This window comes from Perognathus longimembris, chromosome 5 (genome assembly GCF_023159225.1).
Source record: "Perognathus longimembris pacificus isolate PPM17 chromosome 5, ASM2315922v1, whole genome shotgun sequence".
Classification (NCBI taxonomy): domain Eukaryota; kingdom Metazoa; phylum Chordata; class Mammalia; order Rodentia; family Heteromyidae; genus Perognathus; species Perognathus longimembris.
The window spans coordinates 80,094,756-80,120,380 of NC_063165.1; the positions used below are offsets into that span (position 1 = coordinate 80,094,756).

At 39.6% G+C, this 25,625-nt stretch overlaps 1 protein-coding gene across 2 annotated transcripts in view; it reads right to left on the minus strand.

Moving 5' to 3' along the window:
• Positions 1-25,625, minus strand: part of Ppm1l (protein phosphatase, Mg2+/Mn2+ dependent 1L) — a 194,446-nt gene that overhangs the window by 25,555 nt on the left and 143,266 nt on the right. For both annotated transcript variants that reach the window (XR_007211080.1, XM_048347183.1), the window contains exon 2: positions 22,729-22,903. Coding sequence is in view for 1 of the 2 variants with exons in the window: in XM_048347183.1 (XP_048203140.1) it covers positions 22,729-22,903 (175 nt within the window). In the remaining variant the exon portion in view is untranslated. The remainder of the gene's footprint in view (positions 1-22,728; positions 22,904-25,625) is intronic.

The following is a 25,625-nucleotide window of genomic DNA, read 5'->3' on the forward strand; positions in this document are numbered from 1 at the left end:
ATCAGATTATCAACCTTCTGTTGAACATGGCCATTTCTAGACAAGCACTGAGGTACAAGTGTAAAATGCTCTAATTGGAAAATTCTGGAAGCATCAGCTGCAAAAACAGCTGCAGACATTAGTGACAAATGGTTGTTTTGTACTCCTGCCATTTTTGGTGTTCCAGTATGATGTTTATGAAATCATACTCAACCAACTATTAGGACAAATAAATGAACACTGCATTTGGGAAATAAAACACAGAAGGTATTATCAATATTCTGGCTTAAACTTATGGGGACAAACTTAAAAACCAAATTAGCTTTTCCTACTACTTGGTTTTTTTTTTTCCTTCTACATAATGACTCATAAATTAGTAAAAAGAAACTCACCATTTCTGAATGGGAATTTAATGATTTAAACCGAGAATCAACCTCAACTGAAATGAAAAGATTTTATTTATACATGGATGTTGATGAGAGAATGGAGAAGAGTGGGTGTGTAGTAACACGCAAAGAAGATACTCCGGCATAATTACCTTCTCCCTCCCGCCTTTCAAGCTGCTTGTCTAAGAGCAGAGTAATTACCAGATGGTAATGTGTTGCTACCATTAAATACTGAGCTCCTAAGAGGAAAAGACAGCATTTTTCTCTCTGTAGGTTTGTTCCACAGAACAGTGGCAGCTCCGTAAACCAAAGAGACTCTCACAAACTTATTTGTTTGTCACAATGAAAGATGCTGTCATTAACATCCAAGTCCCAGGAACTGATAACCCCATGAAAAAGCAAGGAATAAGAAGGAGAGGCCAAACCAGGCTGGCAGCCAGGGCTTTATACAATATTATGGGGTATACTCTTCCTACTCCTATGTAACAACTTACTACAAATTCAGTGGCTTCAAGCAGCCCAGAGTTATTATTATCTCACCATCACCATGGCTTCCATTGTTTTGGACAGAATTTTGCTGGATCTCATAACGGTTCAATAAAGGTTTCAGCAAAGCTGGGGTTCGTATCTGGAGTTTGGGGTTGTCTTCCAAGCTCATTCAAGTTGTTGAGTGACTTTGGTTCCTTGAAGTTGTAGGTTCTTGTTTTCATGCTGGCTTTTGCCAGAGGGCCCTTCCCTTGCCCTAGAGGGCAAACTCTACCATTGTAGTCATATTGTCTTACAGCAGGACAGCTTCAAAGCCAATAGGAATGACTTCTTGGCATAGGCAGGAGGAAAGTTCCAAGGGCTCAGCCAATCAAAGAACTGATAAATGGGAATACAAACTAAGAAATTTCTACACAGAAAAGGACATAATTAGCAAGCTAAATAGCCTATAGAATGGGAGAAGATCTCGGCCAACTATATATCAGACAATGACCTAATATCCAGAATATACAAAGAGCTTAAGAAATTTAAACCTCAAAGAATTATGATTCCCCCAAACTGAGGATTCACTTTTCAAGGCAAAGTATACTTTCAGAAGAGCACACAGAAAGCAAGAGTCTGATTGGCTAGAGGTAAACTCAACAATGCCCATCTGTTCTGATAACCGTGTACTTGGCACAGAGACTGCCTATCCACACACTGGGCAGGTTTTAATTAGCCAACCCAAACAATAGCTAGCTTGATAAACTGATTTGTGATGAAGAGTTAAAACAAACTCGTAAGAGAACTACTGTGTCAAGTTGGACCAGAAAACCTCCTCAGAGTTAAAGTTCTGACATGAAACAGAAGGGCCCAGACCTGGCTCAGCTGTGTTCCAGGAGAAAATCCTTTGTCTGGAGGCGGGTCCCAGGTGGTAGGTGTCTGAGATAACTCAGGGGATTTAATTAGCGAATGCAGTTGAAGCCTATAAGTAATGACCAGTTGAGAGATGCGGCTTGCATCTCCTGATCAACTCGGTTAGCACCAGCATTAACAGAAAACATCTGCTGGGAAATCCCCCTTAGGAGTTCAGATCACATTGGACAAATTGTTTTTAGCCTCGACTGGATTATCTCCAGGCCTGGGTAATGAGGTTTGATGTAGGACTTTGCACACATCAGTAGTGCAATCATGCTTCAGTCTTCTGCTAACTTCACCAGGTGCCCTATAAATAAGGACTTAGCTTTCCAGTTGGTTTGAAGGCTCTTCTGAAGGGACAGGACCACCAGGATTGTTTTACACAAGAAAGGGTATGCAATAAGGTACTAGGTCTAACTGACCCAACCCAAGGACACAGAGCCTAATCGAGTGCATACTCACTAATTAACAAGCAGAATATGCACAAAAATGTTAGTCATGCTTCTAATATGTGGGCAGGGCATTAGAGAGTTCATTTTAAAAATGTTCCCATTCACTTCCCTTCCTATGTCCTCCTAGCAACTTTCCTACACACACACTAGAGGACATACGACTTCCTGTACAACTAGGACCTTTCCCCGGGAGCAGCTCCCATGTACGGAGTTGCTTGGACATAGTCCCAGAGATGCTCATTGGACTGATTTCACCACATGACTGGTGGAATTTAGTTGCTTGGAAGTAGCACAGCATAACCCCAAACATCAAGAATAGAAAGGTGAAGATAAGATCAGAGATATAGGAAGAGTTGGTGCTCATATTCAGTTCCACTACTATTAAAAACCTTGAGTTGGGAAAGAAAGTGGTATTTGGCTGTCTAACAGTGTCAATGTGGTCCTTGATTTGCAGAATAAAGGCATAAAAACAAGCAACCTGAATAACACACTGAGGCCGGATGCAGTAAATCACACCTGGAGGCTGAGCTCCGAGGATCGTAGTTTGAAGCCAGCCAGGGCAGACAAATTTGAGACACGTATCTCCAATTAACTTGCAAAAATTTGGAAGTGGAGGTATGGGTCAAGTGGAGCGCCAACCCTGAGCAAAAGAAGCTACTAACAGAGGGTACAAGGCCCTGAGTTCAAGTCTGAGCACCAGGATGGACACACATACCACACACACACTGCATTGAATTTAAACATCTGTAATATAATTTTAGGAAAAGATGAATAATGGTAAGCATTGCCCCTAACAGGGTATAGAGCCAGCCAAAATGTTTGGTTTTCAAGAAGAAAGGATTTCAGTAGTAGAACATGTATATTGTAGTTGGTTCTGGGCTTTGCTTTTATCACCTTCCAGTGTACTTTCCAAGCTTTTTAGAAGGAATAGAAAAGGACAGGCTATATATAGCCCTATTATCTCAGCACCTTTTCTAACTCAGACTAATTTGTGGTCAGAGGCAAAAAAGGGCTGTGTGGTAAAAAAGAGTAATCGATAGGTTTGCCTGAATTTTAAGAAGAGGCTGTAGAAAGGTTGCTATTGACTACTGACTGTGAAGGATGAATGGAAGAGGACTTCAGTTGCAAACCAAGTAGGACTGAGATTCATACATGGAGTAGGATTGAGACTTGAAAACATGATTTTCACTGAGATGATATAGAATGTTGATCAGTATCCTACCAAAGAGGAAATACTATATCTCTAAAAAGTATGAGTAATAAGTGGTTCTATATTTTTAGGTACATTATCTTATTTATCTTTGCATACGTAAGTATTTACAAGATCACCAGATCCATTCCAAAAAGGAAAAAAAAAAACACTGAAAACATCTATGGAGAAAAAAACACACATAAAATCACATTTTTTAAACTTTTGTTCCTATCCTATTAATTTGTATATACATTTTGCTATTTAGCAAGTACATACTCTAGAAGAAGTGATAATAAAAACATTAACAAGGCACAGATGTTAACTAATCCAGACAGATGCTGGCTGCAAACAAGTGGAATATAGAGTCCCAGGTGAAAATGAATCCTGTTATGTTTAAGTATGGTGTTTATGATTATTTCGGAACAACTCTGGACATGTTCACTGTTGTTTTTAATGTGGAGATTGGAATATGGAAATATTTTCCAAGAGAGAGAATTTTTTTCCAGGAAATGTTATTTGTTCTGAATGTAAAGCTGTCTTCAAAGGAATCTGTGTACTAGGGGCATTCAAATACCTATTACTTTCCTTCTATTATGCCTTTCCAAATAGATTCTGTGAGACTCTCTTCTGAATTTTTCCCATCAAACCTATTTCCACGTATATAAGACAGATTTGGATCCTGCTTGGCTTGTTCTAGGCTGTTCTAAGTCCTGGTGGTCCTTCAGGGCATACAAATTTTATCTTGAAATTTAGCAATAGGCTGATCTAGGGGGAAAAAAAGGAAGCAATGTCTAACACTAGAAAACACACATGCCTCACTGAAACTTGCTTGTCCAATGAGGCCAAAATGAGGCCCAGCTACCTAGAGTTCTCAGTCTTGTTCAGGCCTGTCTTAAGTTGACAATAACTTGATCATTGGCCCAGCCCATTGGGTATCTGACAATGTGACTTTCTGGAACTGCCAAAATTTCTTATGACCTATTTTAATAGCCATAACCGGCATGCATGAAAGAATCTAATAAATGTTTTTTTCTAAACCTGGTTACTCACATCACCATGCACACTGCTGCCAACAGCATCGCCATTCACTCTTGATTTACAGTCACAGCTCAAAAGTCATCTCCAGAGAATCTGTAACACCGTCAGGACCGGTCTCATCTTTCAATAACTACAAAGAGCCAGAAGCCATGTCCTGCTGCAGAAATCGCGAAGTCTGGGAGCTCATTTCCCAAGCCTCCTTTGTCAGCAGGATGTAGTATAAGATTAACTTAATCAGGTCACCAGACCCTAAATGCTGAGGCCAAAGAAAGAGACTGAAAATGGAAAGGTTGAGAAAGAATTCTTTTAGGCAGTGGCTACATCAGTCAGTTTACAGGAGCGACAATGTCAGCAAGCAACTAGCTCCTAGTGTTGATAATCCAAGCAGAAGAAGCAATATGCTTGCTGGACTAGTTCAGGGGTGAGCTTCTGCTATGGCCTAAGTTTGTGGCCTCCTCTATTTCTGCACAGTTTTCAAACTTGGTTCTCTCTCTCTCTCTCTCTCTCTCTCTCTCTCTCTCTCTCTCTCTCTCTCTCTCTTCTGTCTCTGTGCATATACATATAAATACATACACACATATGTATCTATATGGGAAGAGATTTTGAAAACACACATAGCTTGGTGGAAACAGCAATCATTTTTACAGGACTATGGATTTAACTATTTTGTTGAGGGCTGTAGGCATTGCTCAAAGGGCAGAGTACTTGCTGAGCAAGCACAAGGCTCTGAGTTTAAACCCCAGTACAACCAAAGGAAAAGAAAAAGGAGCACAAATACTCTTTCAATTGTCAGATTTTTTTTTTTTTTTTTTTTTTTTTGCCAGTCCTGGGCCTTGGACTCAGAGCCTGAGCAGTGTCCCTGGCTTCTTTTCGCTCAAGGCTGGCACTCTGCCACTTGAGCCACAGTGCCACTTCTGGCCTTTTCTGTTTATGTGGTGCTGAGGAATCGAACCCAGGGCTTCATACATGCTAGGCAAGCACTCTACCACTAAGCCACATTCCCAGCCCCTAGTTGTGAGAATTGTTTTATGTTTTCTACAATAAGCATCTGTTGTTTTGAAAACATTTAAGATGAAACATTAAAAATTAAACGACAACCCTCCAAATCTAAGACTATAGGGAATTTATGGCACAATGTCTCTTTAAATATTTAAAAATTCATTTTACAAATTTTGCTCATTCACCTTGATTATTTCTTTACATTTCAATTTTGTATGTATGAAGTTGAAGTTCACTTAGGTACACTTACCATGATATTAGATATTTCTGTTTCCCAGGTAATTTCTTCTTGTAATAGTGGCATTGTTTCAACTCATCCTACATGAGTAACATTGTAGATTATTCTAAACTTTTAGTTTGCTCCAGTTATTCCCTATTCCTCAGTGAGTAGATTGTTTAACTTTATGCTTTTACAATAGATCACATACTCTTTCACAGTTTCTGTTGGCAATCTCCTTTACAGCTTGATGAATCAAGCTTCCTTGCCTAGAACATCCATTCATTACTTCCTGGTAAAATATATCTGGAACAACTTGTCCTTAGAGGATTTGTCATCCTGTAGATACCACAGGATGCACTTACCCAACAATGATGGCTACGATGCGCTTACATCATGTGCTTACGTGCTAGGGCCGGCTTCCATAAACAAAGCTGGCAGGATATTCTTAGAAAACCTCTGCTGTAGAAAACAGTCTATCAATCACCAAAACGTACTTTACCAGAGCATGAGCATGTACCTGCATGGAAAACCAAGGTGTTTTCCCTTGGCCAAGTTGTCAACTCACAGAAACCAAATCACTTTTGTATTCCTTCCTCCCGGTTCCCATCTCCCTCACCTACTCTTACGTTTTGATCTTGAAATTCTATAAGCTACAGCTTTCTCAGGCATCAACACTTTCTCTCTTCACACTGGCAACTCACAACTATCCCTCATCATCTCGCCAACTTACTAATACTCCTCCTTTGTTTCTCTTTTTTTTGCCAGTCCTGGGGCTTGGACTCAGGGCCTGAGCACTGTCCCTGGCTTCTTTTTGCTCAAGGCTAGCACTCTGCCACTTGAGCCACAGCGCCACTTCTGGCCATTTTCTGTATATGTGGTGCTGGGGAATTGAACCCAGGGCTTCATGTATACGAGGCAAGCACTCTTGCCACTAGGCCATATCCCCAGCCCCTCCTTCGTTTCTCTTGACAAGAGAAGTCAAGAGCCACAATCACAGACATTCTCTTGCTATTCTCAGGCTATATATGAAGAATCTGTAGACACTGTTGGCTAACGGCAATAGCACTCTAAATTCTATCTGACCAGAGGAAGCAGGTTAGTAAAGAATAAATGGCAGCTCCTAGAAAAGCTTTGGTTCTGAAAGACAGACTATGCTATTCTAGTCCAGACCCACAGAGAGTCATTTAACTTCCCCATAAATTAGTTTCCCCAAGCAAAAAGGAAGATTAGAAAACATTCTATTTCTTTTTCAGTGCATGCTTTAGTAGCACAAGCACCAAGAGTGGAGCCATATTTTCCTTTGCTTGCTACTCTAGGATGCTCAGCTAAGCTAAGCAGAGCAGTTAAGCCGCTTGAGGATCACAGAGAAAAATCTTGAATTCAGTGTAGTTAGTTATTGATTGAGACTAGCAGATTAAAAGCCAAGCAAATCTGATAGTTAACATCTGTTTCAAAAAGACAGGAATCTATGAGCACTTCGAAGTGGTTCTAGGAGTCTTTAATTTTGCTCAAGGTCAGCCTGTTTTCATTTCAAGACCAAGGCTGATTTTTCTGACATGATTCTCTGCCTCCTTCACTTCATGGTCTGCACGTTCCAACTTCAAGTGCACATAGATATAAAAAACTCACACGTCATAATCTTGTGTTTCCACGGTGAGCTTCAGTCACTCCACGGCATCTTCCTCCCCTCCCCCCCTCTTTCCCAAGTTTCCATACGCACTGCCCTCCATACTGCTATGGAACATGGCGACCTGGCCTCCACAGTGCGGTGCCAACACTAGAGATACCGGTCTTTTCAGATGAACTATTCTTTTCTACAAGGCCAGCCCTGCTCTGGAGTATAGAGCCATAAAGGTGTGTGCCCTGTAAAATATATGTGTGTGCGCACTGGCACACACAGGCACAGGAGTCAGTGTGACTGATGACCTTCTCTGACCTTAGCACTGAAGGTCATGATGGCTGCTGGGTCAGTGAGTCCCTTCCTTGACTTATGCCAGGGATACCCAGGACTTAGGGTTAAAAACCTTGACTGAAGGGCTGGGGATATAGCCTAGTGGCAAGAGTGCCTGCCTCGGATACACGAGGCCCTAGGTTCGATTCCCCAGCACCACATATACAGAAAACGGCCAGAAGCGGCGCTGTGGCTCAAGTGGCAGAGTGCTAGCCTTGAGCGGGAAGAAGCCAGGGACAGTGCTCAGGCCTTGAGTCCAAGGCCCAGGACTGGCCAAAAAAAAAAAAAAAACCTTGACTGAAGACAGAGAATGGCCTTCTCCAAACTGAAGCTATGAGAGATGGAACAAGAAGGTTTTGTTTAGTTTTAATTTTTTTACTAAAACGAAAAGAAAGTACTTGACAAGGTTAAAAATATAAGCAGCACAGTTAGCAAAAAACTAGCTTTCCCTAGTTTCTCTTTCCAGAGTAACCGCCATTAAGACTTTGTCTGTGGCAGATTATTGCTTTCTGTTTTTATTTTTTTTAAGAAATATGAAAATCCACTCCAATTGAAAGCTGTTTCTCATTGTGCTCTCAGATTAACGATATCTGAATTCATTTGTCATAAAAATGACAATTAGTCAACAATTATTTTGGCTTGAAGTGGGAAGCTACTCTGTATGTTTTGTTTTTGTTGCATGTTTTGTTTTTTGCCAGTCCAGGGGCTTGAACTCAGGGTCTGAGCACTGTCCCTGGCTTCTTTTTGCTCAAGGCTAGCACTCTACCACTTGAGCCACAGCACCACTTCCATCTTTTTCTACATATGTGGTGCTGAGGAATCGAACCCAGGGCTTCATGTACACAAGGCAAGCACTCTACCACTAGGCCATCTTCCCAGCCCCGGGAGCTACTCTGTTGAGCTGTTAAATACAACAAAAACCTTTCCTTTTTCTTTTATCTTCTGTTTCATGCAAGAGTTTCTATACTGGATATATCTCTATAGTGGATACACACACAGGATATATAGTACACATAGACTGTGAAAAGCACAAACAATGTATCTACAACTTCTATAGATAGTTACTAAAGCAAGAAATGACCAGACAATGACCTCATGCCATTTTCCATGTGATGTTTCAGGACTTCTGTTTCTTGTGATGGTCTAGTGCACCATTTCACATTTTCTTGTTCCCATCACTCGCGTTAGCCACTGGTGGAGGGGCCAGGTGAGGCTTGAAGTGGCCCTGATCTGAACAATTTATCACTCGTTTCCTTCCCGGGAGCCTCCCCCATGCCCACACAGACATACACACAAACCAGATGTGCAGGGAAGCTGGTGGCAGTGGAGCTCCCTGGAGAACGTGAGGACGGGACCAGGGCTAAGAGGGTGCGGAATGCGATTCACAAACTTCGGAAGGCAGCAGCCGGCTTAGGCAGGAGCTGTCATCAGGGGAGCAGGGCTCCAAGGGCTCCTTCCTGGATCTCATTCCTAAAGCAACTATCTGCTCTCGAGCCTTTAGTCTCAGGCTCTGCTTCTGGAGAACCCAGGCTAAGCCATGTTCAATGTCCTGTATATGAATAAGGAACTTTGTGATCAAGTCTTCATAAGCCAAAAGAAAAGTCACCTCCATTTGAAAGCAGGTCAGTTTTGCCTGCAGAATCACTGACAAATTTGGAACTTATAAGGTTTCTCTTTTTGCTCTATCAGCAGGCTTAGGAGAAATGAAGTGTGTATCGCTTAAGTCATATTGTTATACTTTGTCCTAAATATACTTTATGCTAAGTTGCTGTGTAGGTGGCACATTTGCCTCCTTTTAATGGCTTGGATTTTCTATTTTATTGTAACATTATTGTTAAGTGTGGCAAGTCAAACTTTTAGAAGGTAAGTAGATAATAAATAAATAAAAATGTAAAGTGTTACTGCTCTCTTTGAGTGAAACAGAGCTCATAGAATGTAAAGCACTGCCTTTGGTAGGGATACAGTGATCGTAGAAAATTGATTAACAAGCCAGGAACCAGTGGTTCACACCTGTTCTCGCTATCAGAAGGCTAAGATCTGAGGATCATGGTTCAAAGCTAGGCCAGGCAGAATTGTCCATGAGCCTCTTTTTGGTTTTTTTTCTGAATAATTACTTATTTATTGTCAAAATTATGTACAGAGGGGTTATAGTTTCATACGTAAGGCAGTGGGTACATTTCTTGTACAATTTCTTACCTCCTGCCTCATTTCCCCCTCCCCCCTCCCCCTCTCCCCCCCCAGGAGTTGTTCAGTTGGCTTACTCCAAATGGTTTTGTAAGTATTGCTTTTGGGGTCATTTGTCTTTTTATCCTTTGTCTCTCAATTTTGATATTCCCTTTCCCTTCCCTAGTTCTAATACCAGTATATACAGTATCCAGGGTACTCAGATGAGATACAGTGATAGTGCGGGGACAACCACAGGAAGGGGATACAAGAGGATCAACAAAACAAAAAAAAGCTATGGTTTCACATCGTATGTTGAAAATAATTACAACAGTGATATAACACTCGTTTCCATAACATGGAGTTCATTTCACTTAGCATCATCTTATGTGTTCATAAGGGCATAGCTATTGGGCTCTTGTGATCCTCTGCTGTGACTAGACTAAACCTGTACTAATTATTCCCTATGAGGGAAACCATAGAATCCATGTTTCTTTGGGACTGACTCACTTCACTTAGTATAATTTTTTCCAAGTCCTTCCATTTCCTTACGGATGGGGCAATGTCATTCTTTCTGATAGAGGCATAAAAATCCATTGTGCATACATACCACATTTTCCTGATCCATTCGTCTACTGAGGAGCCTCTGGGTTGGTTCCATATTTTAGCTATGACAAATTATGCTGCAATGAATATTGTTGTGCTGGTGGCTTTAGTGTGCTCTTGTTTGTAATCTTTTGGGTAGATGCCCAAGAGTGGGTCCATGAGCCTCTTATCTCCAGTTAACCACCAGAAAACTAGGGGTGCTGTGGCTCCAAGTGATAAGGAGCTAGCCTTGAGCAAAAAAGCTCAGAGACAGCCCCCAGGCCCTGAGTTCAAGTCCAACAAACAACAACAACAACATAGACCAACAGACACAGGTTACAGTAGGTTCAAGAATAGTATGCTTTTCCATCCCCATCCCTTAGATTCTTAGCATCTGGCTAGAAGCAGGTATAATTAAATGTTTGTGTTGAGTGCGCAGAGATTTCTTGTGACTTCTTCATAGAAACTTCACAGTTCTCCTTAGATTGACTATGGGACTGTAGGAGCCTATCTTTCAATGGCACATACTATAGAAACTCTTCATCAAATCAGCCTGGCCAGAAATGGCCTACAACATACAGCCTTGAGACTAGGACATTAACCAAGAATAAAATACACAGAGAATTCCTCTGAGCAGTAGCAGAGGGCTTGAAAACAGTGCCATTCACAAGGCAATTTACCTCATTTGAAGTTCAGATCTCAAAGACTGAACCTAACATCTTGCTAGATGCCATGAAACATGAGCTCAGCTGTCAGGGAGAGGATGCATCTGGCTTTCCTATCACCACTACAGGTGGGCAGTCAATATAATACAATCCTAGCACCTGAAGAATGATCTTATTTTTCTCTACGAACCCAAAGTCTATTACCTTGGATCTCATGAAAATTTATGATAAGCCTTCCAATCAGACCTTGGTTACCTAAATCCTAATAGTACAGAGAGAAAAAGAAGCAGATAACACTGACACCCTGTCTCTGCACAGCCAATGTACTCTTAAATTGTGACCACCTGGTACAATTATTTTCTTGGAAGTGCACACATTTTCTTCAGTCCTTGTAATCAAATGCTACTTCCGAGATAAGTAATACTACCTACCTCCCTTGTGGAAACAATGACAACTTGATTAGAAAGCTAAACACAGCTCTAGTTCAAGTGTTTTAATCAGTGAAGGTGCACTTCTTGATTTTAAATCTCAATGCTAGCTTGTAGTTGCCAGTACACTCAGTAAAGTCCTTTAAAATTTAAATTATTTTGTTCATCAGAAAACTTAGATCAGTATATTTTATACACATTTTCTTTAAGTATGATGAAGCCAGGCACCAGTGGCTCACACCTATAATACTAGGTATGTGGAAGGCTAAAACCTGGGAGGTCAGGGTCCAAGGCCAGCCTAGGCACTAAAGTTTGTAACATTCCATCTCAACATACAAATCTGGGTGAGGAAGTGAAAGCCTTTTATCCTAGCTACACCAAGAAGCCTAAACCAGATGGACTGCAGTCCAGCACAGGCCCTGACAGGAAGTAAGGCTATCAGGAATGGTAACTGTCCCCTATTTAAGCAGCAGAATACTGCTGCCTTTAGTTAGCAATCACATTTGTGAGTAGTTTGTTAGTACATTTCAGTAATCTTCTTTTTAGACATAAAGTTAATCATAAATAATGAAAACTCAGCAAAGAAAAATTACTAGTTAAAAATAAAGGTGGTTACTATGTTTAGGTAGTGAAATTAGGTATTGTTCTTTCCTTTTCTTTTTTTTTCTACATTTTAAAAACATGCCAAAACATATTTACATTAATCTTCTAATAGCAGAATAAATAAAACAGATTTTAACTTTTTAAAGAAAACAGGAAACTGTCATCCCAAGTTTCTTTTGGGACCTAGTTTTTCCTCTTCCTTGCAAATCCTCCAGTTTTGGTCAGCAGGTCCCTGGAGAAGAAATCTTTCCAGCCTAGAAATGGGATCCTGACTGAAGACACAAAGTAAATAAACTTCAGTGTCACTTTGTCCCTTAGGACCTGTCTGAAAAACAAACTGAGAAAAATCACCATTTGTTAGTGAAGAAACTTCTTGAAAATACCTTTTGCTGCATTTCTGGAATGTTCTTTGAACACCTAGAAGGGCCCTCAATATTTCACAGTGGTGTGGGTTTCTGGTTGTGTGGTTGATCTTTTCCTGATGACAGGAAAGGGCTGCCCTTGTGAGACCACTGATTGCAAGGATACTAATGGCTCAATTAAAACACAGGTGGAACTTTCAGGTATCATCCATTTTGAGGAGAATAAAAGAAGCGCCACAGGGCGCAACCCTCAGCTACTTCCTAAATTGCTAACAGCACATTTCCCCATCCTTTTAAAAGCTATTTCTCCAAAAAGTGCATTATAGCACTTGTGTGTCTTCAAGGCAGAGTTATGCTTTGGTTCGGCTTTCAGGAAATTTCTAATGCCAAGCTGCATCAGATTATCACAAAGGCTGAGACAATGCTGCTCCTACTTTCTCACTTGCACTAGGGAAGCTATAGGTGACTTCTGATGCTCATCAATGGATCTGAAGGTCTCAGCTTCTCCAGGGGCAAAAATGAACCAAGCAACAGTCAGCCCTTCCTTTCTTCACTGGCATGGTCTGGTTCACTTTCCTCTTGCAAGCATTGTTTGTACATACCTACGTAATGTGCACCTTGGAGAGCCATAGGTTTATCTAGTGAACGAGAAGGTCACAAATGAAACCCTTGCTGGTCTGAGTTCAGAGAAGCAGAGGGCCTAGGCAGCAAGGTCATAAAGTGTCTCAGGGGCTCCTGGAGTGTACAACACACTCAGTTCACTCAGCCTCTCCCAAAGCAACTAGTACATGGCTCTTTGTTCCTTTCCACACTCCACTCTTCCCGTGGCTTAGAGCTCTGCAGCCTGTGTCACTATTCTCAAATACATGGGTCTATTCTGCGCAAAATGCCTGCCCACGCCAGGCATTACAAGCCATATTACTTTGTCCCTTACAAAGGAAAATGGAGGCTATTTATTCCAATCCAAGCATTAAAAAAAAAAATCAAAAATAGAGTGCGAGATTACTTACAGAAACAGAAATAAGAACATTAGAACAAAAGTGAACAACTTGCAGAAAGACTCTCCCCTGCATTCCAATAATTCTACTTTGGCACACTATGGCAATAATGAATATTTGCATTAATGATATGCTGAGACTGTTTAGAGCTACTTTGATTTCCTCTCAAATCATGCCACTGCTTTCCTTGGAAATTTTCCCACACTAATGTATAAAATATATGTGAACTTATACTTCAATTCTAATAAAAAACACTCATAGAGAAAATACAAATAACCCTTTGTATTCTGGGAAACAAATCTTGCCTCTTTTTAAGTAGTGTGTTCTTTTTTTGGCATCCAGATTTTCCATTTTTTGATGAACAATGTGTGAACAATTTGCACTATGACCTTAATAGTTAATTTAGAGAGAAAGAGGTCACATTTATGCATTAACATATATTTACAGTAATTAACATTAAATTCCAATTCTAGACCTAAATCATTTCAATTCTTTAATATTGATTTCTTAATAACAAATATCAATTGCTTAATATTTAAAATTACTTGTGGTTATATCAGAAAATATAAATTCATAGATCTAAAATTGGTAAGCTACAGAGAACCAAGGTACTCATTCACAGCAGGAATCAGGCTTTTTCTAAGGTAAAAGACCAGGAAAGAGCCATGACAAGCTTGATCTCTATATAAGGGTCATTAAAAAAATATTTCTACAAAGGAGATGCCATTTTACAAATCAGCATATGAATAGAATGCATCTCAATCCATTTAACTCCCTTCAACATTCTCATCCCTTGTAGACTTACCATTTCCTGTGTTTTAATTGAGTTATTTATTGTCAAAGTGATATACAGGGGGTTATAGTTTCATATGTAAGGCAGTGAGTACATTTCTTATCAAACTTGTTACCTCCTTCTTCATTTTTCTCCCACCTTCCTCCCTCTCCAAATCCCTCCCAGTTGGTTTACAGCATATAGTTTTGTAAGTATTGCTGTTGCATTGGTTCGCCTTTTACCCTTTGTCTCTCAATTTTGATGTTCCCCTTCCCTTCCCTACTTCCAATAAATGTATATTTTAAAGGTATTTTTTCACAGTGAGGATAGTCTTTCTAACACAAGAGCTAAACAATCCTCACTGTGAGAATACTAGGATGTTGGGCCTTTGAAGGGTGATTCATCCATGATGGCAGTGCCCTCAGGAATAAAATTAGTGTCCTTATAATAAAGGCCCCTGAGAGATCCTTTGCCTCTTCTGCCATGTAGGGGCCCAGGAAGAAGACACCTGTCCACAGAAAGCAGGCCCAAGTGAGACACTGCATCTTTTGGACCTCTGATCTTTGGCTTTCCAGTCTTGAGTACTGGATGAAATAAAGTTCTACTGTTTGAAAACCACCCAGTCTCTGCTAATTTGCTATGTCAGCTTGAATGGACTAAGACACTAGATTATACAATTTCGGTTTTTTCATACAGAGCCTAAGAATACCACTGATACCACTCACTGCGAATCATGAAATCATCCTTGTAAAGATGAATGATGTCAACTCTACACAGAGTCTGTGAATATTGGTACCAGTTTGAATGTAGTATTAGCAGCGTTGGAGATGTGAGGAACTGCTTCTTCTGGATTTACTCATTATTCCCATGCTTTTCTTTACTGTCCTAGTACCAAGTGTCATCCCCTTTCCTGACTTCTAATTCTAACCCTATAGATTATATTCCTATACTTCCTGAAGCCTATTCTCTCAAATAATATGAAATGCATACCATATTTTTGTATTGTTCATAAGAGTAAAACAGAAAGAAAAAAATAAGTGTCTGACATAGGAGAATATTTTGTGAATGGTAATTTCAAAGGGAAATTTATGTTGACATTAAATATGTTCACACAAAGAAATTTTAATTAAAGTTAGGAAATGCTTGTGAAATAATGTTGTTTTTAAAAAAGGATTCAAGACAAGATAGCATCACATTTTTTAAATGTTTAGTTTTAGCTGGGAGCCGGTGGCTTATGCCTATAATCCTAGCTGCTCAGGTGGCTGAGATCTAAGGATCGCAGTTCAAAAGCCAGTCCAGTCAAGAAAGTCCATGAGACTCTTATCTCTAATAAACTACTCAGAAAAGGCTGGAAGTGGCACTACCCTTGACCACAAGGAGGCTCAGGGACAGTGCTCGGGCTCTGAGTTCAAGCCCCAGGACCAACAAAAAAAGAAACAAGTTTAGTTTTGACTGTAGAGGTCCTTCACCTCTTGGTAAGGCTTATGCTTATATCTAGGTATTTCCTTTTCTTTCTTGTCTTTTTCTTTGAAGCGATCATGAATGAAATGGTTCTCCTAATTTCCCTTTCATCCTGTTTATTGCTGGTATACAGGAAAACTACTGATTTTAATGCGACAACTTTGGATCTTGTTATATTAGAGAAGGCATTTATTTAGTTCAAGGAGTTTGTGAATAGAATCTTTAGGCTGTAGTTGTTGTTTTTGGCAGGAGGTGGTGTATGGAATCATGTCATCTGCAAAGAGGGACAATTTGACTTCTTTCTTTTTTTTTTTTTTTTTGGCCAGTCCTGGGCCTTGGACTCAGGGCCCGAGCACTGTCCCTGGCTTCTTCCCGCTCAAGGCTAGCACTCTGCCACTTGAGCCACAGCGCCGCTTCTGGCCGTTTTCTGTATATGTGGTGCTGGGGAATCGAACCTAGGGCCTCGGGTATACCGAGGCAGGCACTCTTGCCACTAGGCTATATCCCCAGCCCCTGACTTCTTTCTTGAATGCGTTTTGTTTCATTGTCTTGTCTCATTTCTCTGGCTGAGAATTCTAGTACTAGACTGAATAAGAGCAGAGAAGGTGGTCACCCTCATCTTGCTCCTGACGTTAGAGAAAATAGTCGTCCCCCCTATAGAGTGTAAGGTTAGCTTTGTCATATGTAGCTTTCATTATAATAGTTATGCCACTTCTATTCCTAGTTTATCCAGTTTTACTCATAAAAGGATGCCAAATTTTGTCAAAGGCCTTTTTTTTTGGGGGGGGGGTGTCAATTGACATGATCATATACTTCTGGTTCTTGATTCTGTTAATGTGGTATACTTCTTGAAAAAATAAGTTGAAGAAGATACCAGCAGATGGAAAGACCTCTCATATTCACAGACAGGCAAATCCAATATTGTGAAAATTTCCATACTGCCAAAGGCAATCTATAAAATCCATGCAATGTCCATCAAAATCAGGAAAAAAGCAGTCCTAAAATTCATATTGAAACAAAAAAAAATGCACTGAATAGCCAAAGCAATCTTGGGCAAAAAAAGCAATGCTGGATAAATCATAATATCAGACTTCAAACTGTACTACAAAGCTATAGTAACAAAAATAGATCTGAAGACCAAAGGAATAGATTAGAAGATCCAGAAATGAGTCCACAACCTACAGCCATCTGATTTTTAACAAAGGAGCTGAAAATATACATTGGAGAGAAGACAAGCTCTTCAACAAATGCTGCTGAGAAAAGTGGAAGTCCATGTTCAGAAGACTGAAACTGCACCCCTATCTCTTATCCTGTACACTACTATCAATTCAAAGTGGATTGGAGATCGTAATGTAAGACCAAAACATGGCCACCTCCACAGGAAAGAATGGGAAAAACACTAGAACTTATTGGTATAGGCAGTATCTTCCTGACTAGAACTCCAGAAGCGAAGCAAATAAAAGCAAGGACTGACAAATAGGATTGCATCAAGCTAAAAAGTTTCTGGAAAGCATGTAACCACCAGGCTGAAAAGACAGCCTACAGACTGAAAAATCTTTGCCAGCTGACAATAATCAGAATGTTCAGGGAGTTCAAAAAATTAAACTCCCACAGAATCAATAACCTAATTAATAAACTGGCAGAAGAGCTGAACAGACACGTATTAAAAGAAGTACAAATGTCCAATAAATAAACCCCTGGCCATAAGAGAAATGCAAATCAAAACAACACAGAGATTCCATCTTACTCCAGTCACAATAGTTATCATCAAGAGCACAAGCAACAACAAGTGTTGGGGAGGGTGTAGGGAACAAGAATCCTAATTCACTGATGGTGAGAACCAGTTATAATGTGAACACCATGGAAACCAGTTTGGAGGTTCCTGAAAAATCTAAAGATAGAACTACTCTATGATCTAGTGATAACATTTGGGTATTTACCCACAGGAACATTAAGTTAGGATACAATAGTAGCATCTGCACACTCATGTTTATTACAGCACTGTTCACCATAGCCTAGGTATGGAAACAGCCCAGATGCCCTGCCCTACAACCAATAAATGTATCAAGAAAACCATGCGTGCACATGTGCGCACGCACACACACACAATGTTATTCATCTATAAAGAAGAAGAATGAAAATATTATATTAAGCAAAGGAAGCTAGGTGCAGAAAAAGAAAGGTCACATGTTCTCTTTCATATGTGAATATGAGACCTAAAACAGACATGCATGTGTAAGTACAGAGAGAATCATGTGTGTGTGCGTGTGTGTGTAAAATCTATTCAAACAGAGTTTATGCAAGTGTAAGATACAACATGGTAAAACCTCTTTGAACAATTAACATGCAGTTTAACAAAAAGAATATTATAAAATTTAAATATTTGGGCAGGGAGGAGTGTGGATGTTAGAACAGACAAATAAAGAGGGGGAAAGAGGGCAAATATAGTCATAATAATCTATGTTTCTATGTGTGAAAATGAAACAAGGAAACTAATTTGGGATGGAGGAGGGGGAAGAGAGAAAATGATGGAGGAGGTAAAAGATCAAGATGCGCACTCTATGCATAAATAGACATGTTAAAATGAAATCCTCTTGTACGACTAATTGATGCTAATAAAATGTATGAATGAAATAAAGTATCACATTGGAAAATACAATTGAACTAGTGAGAACTGCATAAAGTAAACATGTACAGAATCTAGATGAGAATGTCTCATGGACTTATCCACAAATTCTGCGACAGGATCTGAACGCTTGAATGCACACATGGCTTTGACTTCCCATGTTCTTTTTATAGGTTTCAGGTTACTGGATGGTAGAACTGTAGATGAGTGAAGTATGAAGGGTTGTGGAGCTAAAGGAGAAGAAGGAACAGAGAGAGGGCAAACAGGGAGAAAGTTTGAGACAATTGGCTAAGGGCTTTTTCATTAATTAGGGCTTAGGAGTTTAGAAGTCACCAATGGTGATAAACTGTCATTAAGTTACTCAGGCTTATTTATCAGTGGATGAACACTAAAGACAAATTAACTACTCTAGAGACCAAGGTATTTTCTAACAATTAATTCCTCCCCAAAGCTGAGAAAGTAAAATCTGGAATAGCGTGGAAAGAGGCAGAACAGTTGAAGCAAATAAACATCTCTCGATAGGATGTTAAATCTCTGGGTATTCTGCCCTAGTCCTTTGTATCATGATAAAACAGTTTTCTATTAAATAGTTACATTTTTCCTCTTTTCTCCTCTCATTATGATCTTATCATTAATCATTAGGTATAGAGGAGGCAGTGACCTTTTGATTTTACAGCACACAATGATACCTGCTCATCCATATGTATACACAGCCCCAATCAAACCTGTCATCCTGTGTCAGCTCAGGCATAAATGACCAAAGGCAAATGCAGCCCAGAGCAGGTGACTTAACAAATGGATGTTGCTTCATTTCTTAAGGCTTCTGAAGATCACTTAAAAAAATGTCTCTCTGCCTCTGAAATACAACATGCTAAGAAAGGACCCTGAGTCCTTAAAATGATTGAGGGAGAGACAAGATCCAAGTTTGTTCTTACCTAGCTTTGGTGGCATTTGTAATATGACTTTGAAGGCCCAAACGTGGTCTACTTTGTTATTATAACAGTTCAATGAAACATATAGAAGTTATTACTTTTTGTACACAAAGAAGCAGGTTCTGAGAGATTGATGAACTAAAGAGCACATCAATATTAAGCTAGAGGGGAAGCTTGGAACTTAGGGTCTTTACACAGAGTTACTGAGAGATTAATTTGGTGCCAAAGTATTTCCATAAGTACAAGTGTAATTCTGAACATTAGTAGTTACTCGAAAATTTTCCACGATGGGAGATGATGGCTGCTGTTCATCTCCACTTTGGTATCAATTTGTGCCCCTCCACTGACTAGAAATAACCACTTCTCTTTGCAAATCCATTTGTCCTTTAGTTAAATTAATATCCTCAACCCACAGAAGCCCATGGAAAACTTGTGCCACTTTCCCTAATTCTGCAGGGCATACTTGCCTCAAATTCCTAGAGTTTTAAGAGGTCAGATATGATATCTTCTTGACAAGTCATACTTAATGTATGTTTCAGCTCTCCAACAAGAAGTTAAGTAAGATCTATGTTTTCCACATATCAAGTTGCTCCCCATCTTTCTGTTTCCTTCCTCCCTCCCTCCCTTCCTTCTTTCTTCCAACCACCTAGTATATGGTGGATGCACTTAACGAATGCATTGTACTTGACTAATGCACACTAAGAGAACAAGAAACTGCCTTATTGGGATGATTAGCAATTAGGAGACTAGTCTCAACCCTATGACAAAGTAACAGCTATTTCAGTCATGTCTACGGATCTCAGGAAGTTTTTCCCCAGGAAGTGGGTATGGGGGCAAAGAGTGGGTGGAATGTAAATGTATAATAAGGGACTGTGAATATTTAAATACTCTCTTGCCTGAGGCTAATCACATTTCTTTTTTCCATTAAGGATAAGAAATGTTGGATGGGCTGGGGATATAGCCTAGTGGCAAGAGTGCCTGCCTCGGATACACGAGGCCCTAGGTTCGATTCCCCAGCACCACATATACAGAAAACGGCCAGAAGCGGCGCTGTGGCTCAAGTGGCAGAGTGCTAGCCTTGAGCGGGAAGAAGCCAGGGACAGTGCTCAGGCCCTGAGTCCAAGCCCCAGGACTGGCCAAAAAAAAAAAAAAAAAAAAAAAAAAAGAAAGAAATGTGAGGGCTGGGATGTAGCTCAGTGGCAAAGCACTTGCCTAGCAAGTGCAACATCCTGGGTTCGATCCCCAGTACCAAAAAAGAAAAAAAAAAAAAAAAGAAGAAATGTGATGTTCTGGGTTCAATACTGATGGGGGAGGGGAGGGGAGAGAGAGAGAGAGAGAAAGAACACCATCTAACTAGCAGAAGAATAGAGATGGCATGGGCAAGGTGAGAAGCAAGGATCCTTCTTGAGAGATACGAAGGAGTTATGGGTAGAATATAACGGGGACTCATATAACTAAAATACTGAATTTGTGGTTAGACAAATGCAGCATAATGTTATGGGGCTTAAAAAATGTGCGCTCTGTTTGCTATTAACACTTCAAATCAGATAGATGTTAAGAATCTTAGCACTCAGACTGCTTTATATTATGTTGAAAAAAGTAAGAGTCATAATAAAAATATCCTCGGGAGGCTGGATGCTAATGGCTCATGCCTATAATCCTAGCTACAAAGAAGGCTGAGGATCACATTCAAAGCCAGCCCAGCCCTTGGGGGCGGGGGGGGGGGGGACCTGTGAGACTCTTATCTCCAATTAACTGTCAAAAAGCTAGAAGAGGAACGATGGCTCAAGAGTCAGAGCAGTAGCCTTAAGCAAAAAACTCAGGGACAGTGCCCAGGCCGTAAGTACAAGTGGCAGGACCAACACACATATATACAAAAAATTATTGTGAAAATAAAAGCACAAGTTCCTGATGTTTAAAATACTGACATTCTGTTGGGAATATAAATTAGTGTAACCAATATGGAAATCTTTATGGAGATTCCTAAAAAACACACTGAACAGAGCTACCTGTGATCCAATGACAGCATTTTGGGGCATTTATCTGAAAGACCTGACAGGATTCAACAAAAGTACCTGTACATCTACGTTCATTGCAGCAAATTCACAATAGCCAAAGTTTGGAAACAGCCCGGGTACTCTATAACAGAATAAAGGCGCGCACACACACACACACACACACACACACACACACACACACACATACACACACACACACACACAATGGAACTTTATGCAACCATCAGGAAAAATGAAATCATGTAATTGCAGGGAAATGGAGAGATTTGGAAAACATCATACTGAGGGAAGCCAGACCCAGAAAGTCAGAGGATACACATTTTCTCTCATCTGTGGATCTTAGACCCCAAATACAAACTCCCATGTAAACACAGACAGAGGCAGATGCTTGTACACATAACTAAGTTCACTAAAATACAGTATATGCAGAAGTGAAATTCCATGGAGTAAACCTTTTGAACAATTAACAGTTAAATAAAATGATCATCAGGAAGCGGAACAAGTTTGCATAGGACGGAAGATAGTGGGAAAGGTGAATGAAGTAAAAAAAGAACAGGAACAAATACAGTCAGAATATTCAACGCACATAAGTGATAAAGGAAGTGGGAAACGTGAAATGAGTTTGTGGAAAGGGGCAGGTGGCATGAGGGACAATGATGGAAGGGGTGACTGATCAAGAAGCACTGCACAATTTAAGTGGACATGTTCAATTGTAACCCCTTTGTAAAACCTATGAAGTGGGAAAAAAATGTTAACTATGAAAAAAAAATCAGCATCTGACCATTAGAAATTCATTCTGCTATATATTTTACTTTTCTGTTTCTTTGGTAAAGGAAAGGTGGGGATAATTTACTCAGGATATTTCTGCTTCATAAACTCAATTTAATATTTTAATAATTCTAATAGTACAATGGTTTCATTAAAACGGGACCTTAGCCCACATAATAGATAAAAATGGCATTATAAGAATATGTGTCCACAACGTTGTGAATAGGAAGCCAAAATCTTTGGTGTACTATTAGGGAGGAGGTTTCATCTGAGTTGTGAGGAAAAAGAAAGCCAAATTCATCTTCAAACTGCAAGGGGAAAAATAGTCTCTTTTTAGAATAGGAAATGTATAATACATTAAAAATATTTGATTCAAATAATAGTACTTAGGTTTTCAGACATGAAAGTTCTCAGCTGATATCTAAAAGTGAAGTGATACTTTAAAAGAATAGATCAATCGAAGGACACATTTGATATATGAGCAGGACAATTCCATTTAAGAAAGAGAAAAATTTAAAGGGTTTTGATGCTGAAGAGGCATGTCTGGAATCTCCTGAAAAAAAAGTTTGGACAGTAAACATATAGAGAAGAAACTATCTATTCATGTTATATAATTTTGAATCTAGTTTGCCCTTAACCATCTACCTCATAAAAATGCATACATTTAAATATCAAGGTCTACAAAGAAATTTTGCAGAGGGAGAAAAAAAATTGCATGTGTCTATGTGGATTAAAAAGCAAATATACCTGCTTCATCGTAGGATACAGTCAGTTTTTCTAGCATTTCCCGGTCAATTGACAGAATCTGCTGTTCAAGAATGGTCTGGTAAGACAGCACACTGTTCTCCTTGTCTTTCTCGTAGTCCTGAAGATGTTGTTTGAGGGCTTCCGGAAGTCGAGATTTTACATATTCAGCTGCCGTCTGCAGAAGACAAGCAGAGAATCTTATGAGTACTTAGCATTTTAAGTGTCTCACACTATATCAAGAACTCAAAGCACATTGACCCAAGACACACATGTCCTTGTCACTTTGATCCTGACTCCACTGCACCTGGGGAAAGGCAGATGTCCTAACAGACAGACTCACAGTCCTCTAAGAGTTCCACACCAGGCTTAACAGTATAAGAGATGATGAATTGTGTTTGATAGTCTCAGTAGTACTCTGCCTTTGAACTATTTCAGTAAACTCTAAAGGCCCCATGATAAATTTGTTGGTACAACTCTGACTCACAGATTATCTAGCTCAGCAACCCCCACCTGTGCTAGGCTGTCCACCTCCCTACTGCACCTGGCTGGTCTCCACTCAGTAATGCTTACCTAGGAACTCTCAGGAACTGGAAGGAAAACCTGCTAGGACTCACAGTGCAATAGTGGGATGAAGAAGAAAACAGAGATCTAAGACAAAAATGGCAATAACCTGTAAGAGTCAACATTTACCACAGAATGTTGTAACCTTTGTATTGATATAGGTGTGTATTCTCTTCATTTGTTTTTGGTAACTTTTTTGGTTCACTTGTTTGTTCATTGCTACTAGTACAATATACTCTCAACTCAACTAGCCATTTATAGGTGATCGACAACTAGGTACCATGTTCTGCTTGGATACTGGGAGACATTTATGAGCATACACATACATATACATTTGATATTGTTCACGATAAAAACATACAATGTTATTTATCAATGTAATTTGTCTATTTAAAAATAAAAATAAAAAATACGTGAGCAAAAATATACATTTCCTGACTTAAGCCCTCTGTACATCACCTTTACAAGAAAATCTTTTAAAATTATGCACACACACACACACACACACACACACACACACACACACACACACACAACCAGGTGCTGCTGGTTCACACCTGTAATCCTAGTTATTCAGGAAGCTGAGAGCTGAGGCGCAAGATGAAAAATCAACCCAAGCAGAAAAGTCCAAGATTCTCTTATCTCCAATTAACCAGAAAAAAAGCTGGAACTGGAGGTGTGTCTCAAGTGATAGAGGACCAGCCTTTAGCAAATAAGCTGAGCAAGAGCAAAAGGCTATGAGTTTCAAGTCCAGTACTGGCACCAAACACAGAGAGAAAAAAAGAGAGAGACACAGAGAGACAGAGAGACAGAGATCCATACAGACAAATGTGTAAATATCTATGTATTTCACGCACATCAAAAAGGATGTGTTTTTTCACTGATAGGACAGCATGCTCTATAACCTTTGGAAATAATGACTTAGGAGTATATGTGTTGATCAGGGAATCATGATAAATTTTAAGTTATAAAACAAGGATACAAAGTACTAGGGACAGTATATCCTTTTAGTTAAAGTACACACATGAATATGATGTGATATGTATCATCACATATGTATAAGAAGAGATGTGGAAGGATATACTTCAGTTGCTGAAGATAGTTTTTACTTTCCATACTTTAGTATTGTTTTCCTGTTTTTACTACTGTAATTTTTTAATTAGCTCTAAAATAAATTTCTTTAACCTTCATAGTTTTCCTTGTAAACGTCAGCTCAATTTAAGATGCAAGAAACTTGCCAAAACCGTGACAAGTAACTTCTTAGAGAAGTACACACAGAAGTGGTAGGAAGAAGTTTATATTTCAGTCCTTGGAGTAGCTAAAGATATAACTCAACACTTTCTATTCCCAGATTTATATTCAGATTCCCTAAGTCAGATGCAGATGAAATTACAACATTAAAATATCACCAAATATTGCTCAATTTCTTTGCCAGCCAGCTAGTGCAGAACAAATAAAATTATTCCATAAAATGTAAATGGACTCAGTCCATTAGCATAACATATTTAATTCTAGAGTTTAATAACAATTTTCTCCCCACACTGGAAAGCAATATTCTGACACTGCTGAATAACTGATCTTACACTCACAGTACTTTGCAATTCAGGGTAACCTGTGTCTTTAATCATTTTCTTCCTTGAGATACCTGTGTGATACAGGAAGCCGTTCCATCATTCATCACATTTTATGAATATCGATGTAGTCTATATTATTGAAAGCTTATGACATAGTTCCTCCCAGTTAAGTCCACTGATGGTATTTGAAATGGATATATTATAATCATGATACTGATCTTGGGACAGTTCTCTATCTTTGACTACAGTAGAGCTATATTTTGACATTTCATTTCTAAAACAGTAAAATTTCCTGATTAGAGTTCTGGCCACTGGAAAGAACCTTAAGGGAAACAAAAGAAAACAATTCTAGGCAAAATATTAGAGTCGGTTAAGGTATTTTTTAAATATTCCCCTTTGTACTAAGATAATGCTCTGAATGTGTTCAAATAGTAGTGCTACCTGAAGTTCAAGCATGAGTTTTTATCCAAAACCATAATTTTAACTGAGATTGGAACTACTAAAGGACAGTGCCCAGGCCCTGAGTTCAATCCCCAGGACCAGCACAAAGAAAGAAAGGGAGGGAGGGAGGGAGGGAGGGAGGGAGGGAGGGAGGGAGGGAGGGAGGGAGGGAGGGAGGAAGGAAGGAAGGAAGGAAGGAAGGAAGGAAGGAAGGAAGGAAGGAAGGAAGGAAGGAAGGAAGGAAGGACATAGCTGATACATATTAAAGACACAGGGCATGTAAAAGTGTGTTTTAAGAAATACTTAATGGGGAATATGGCC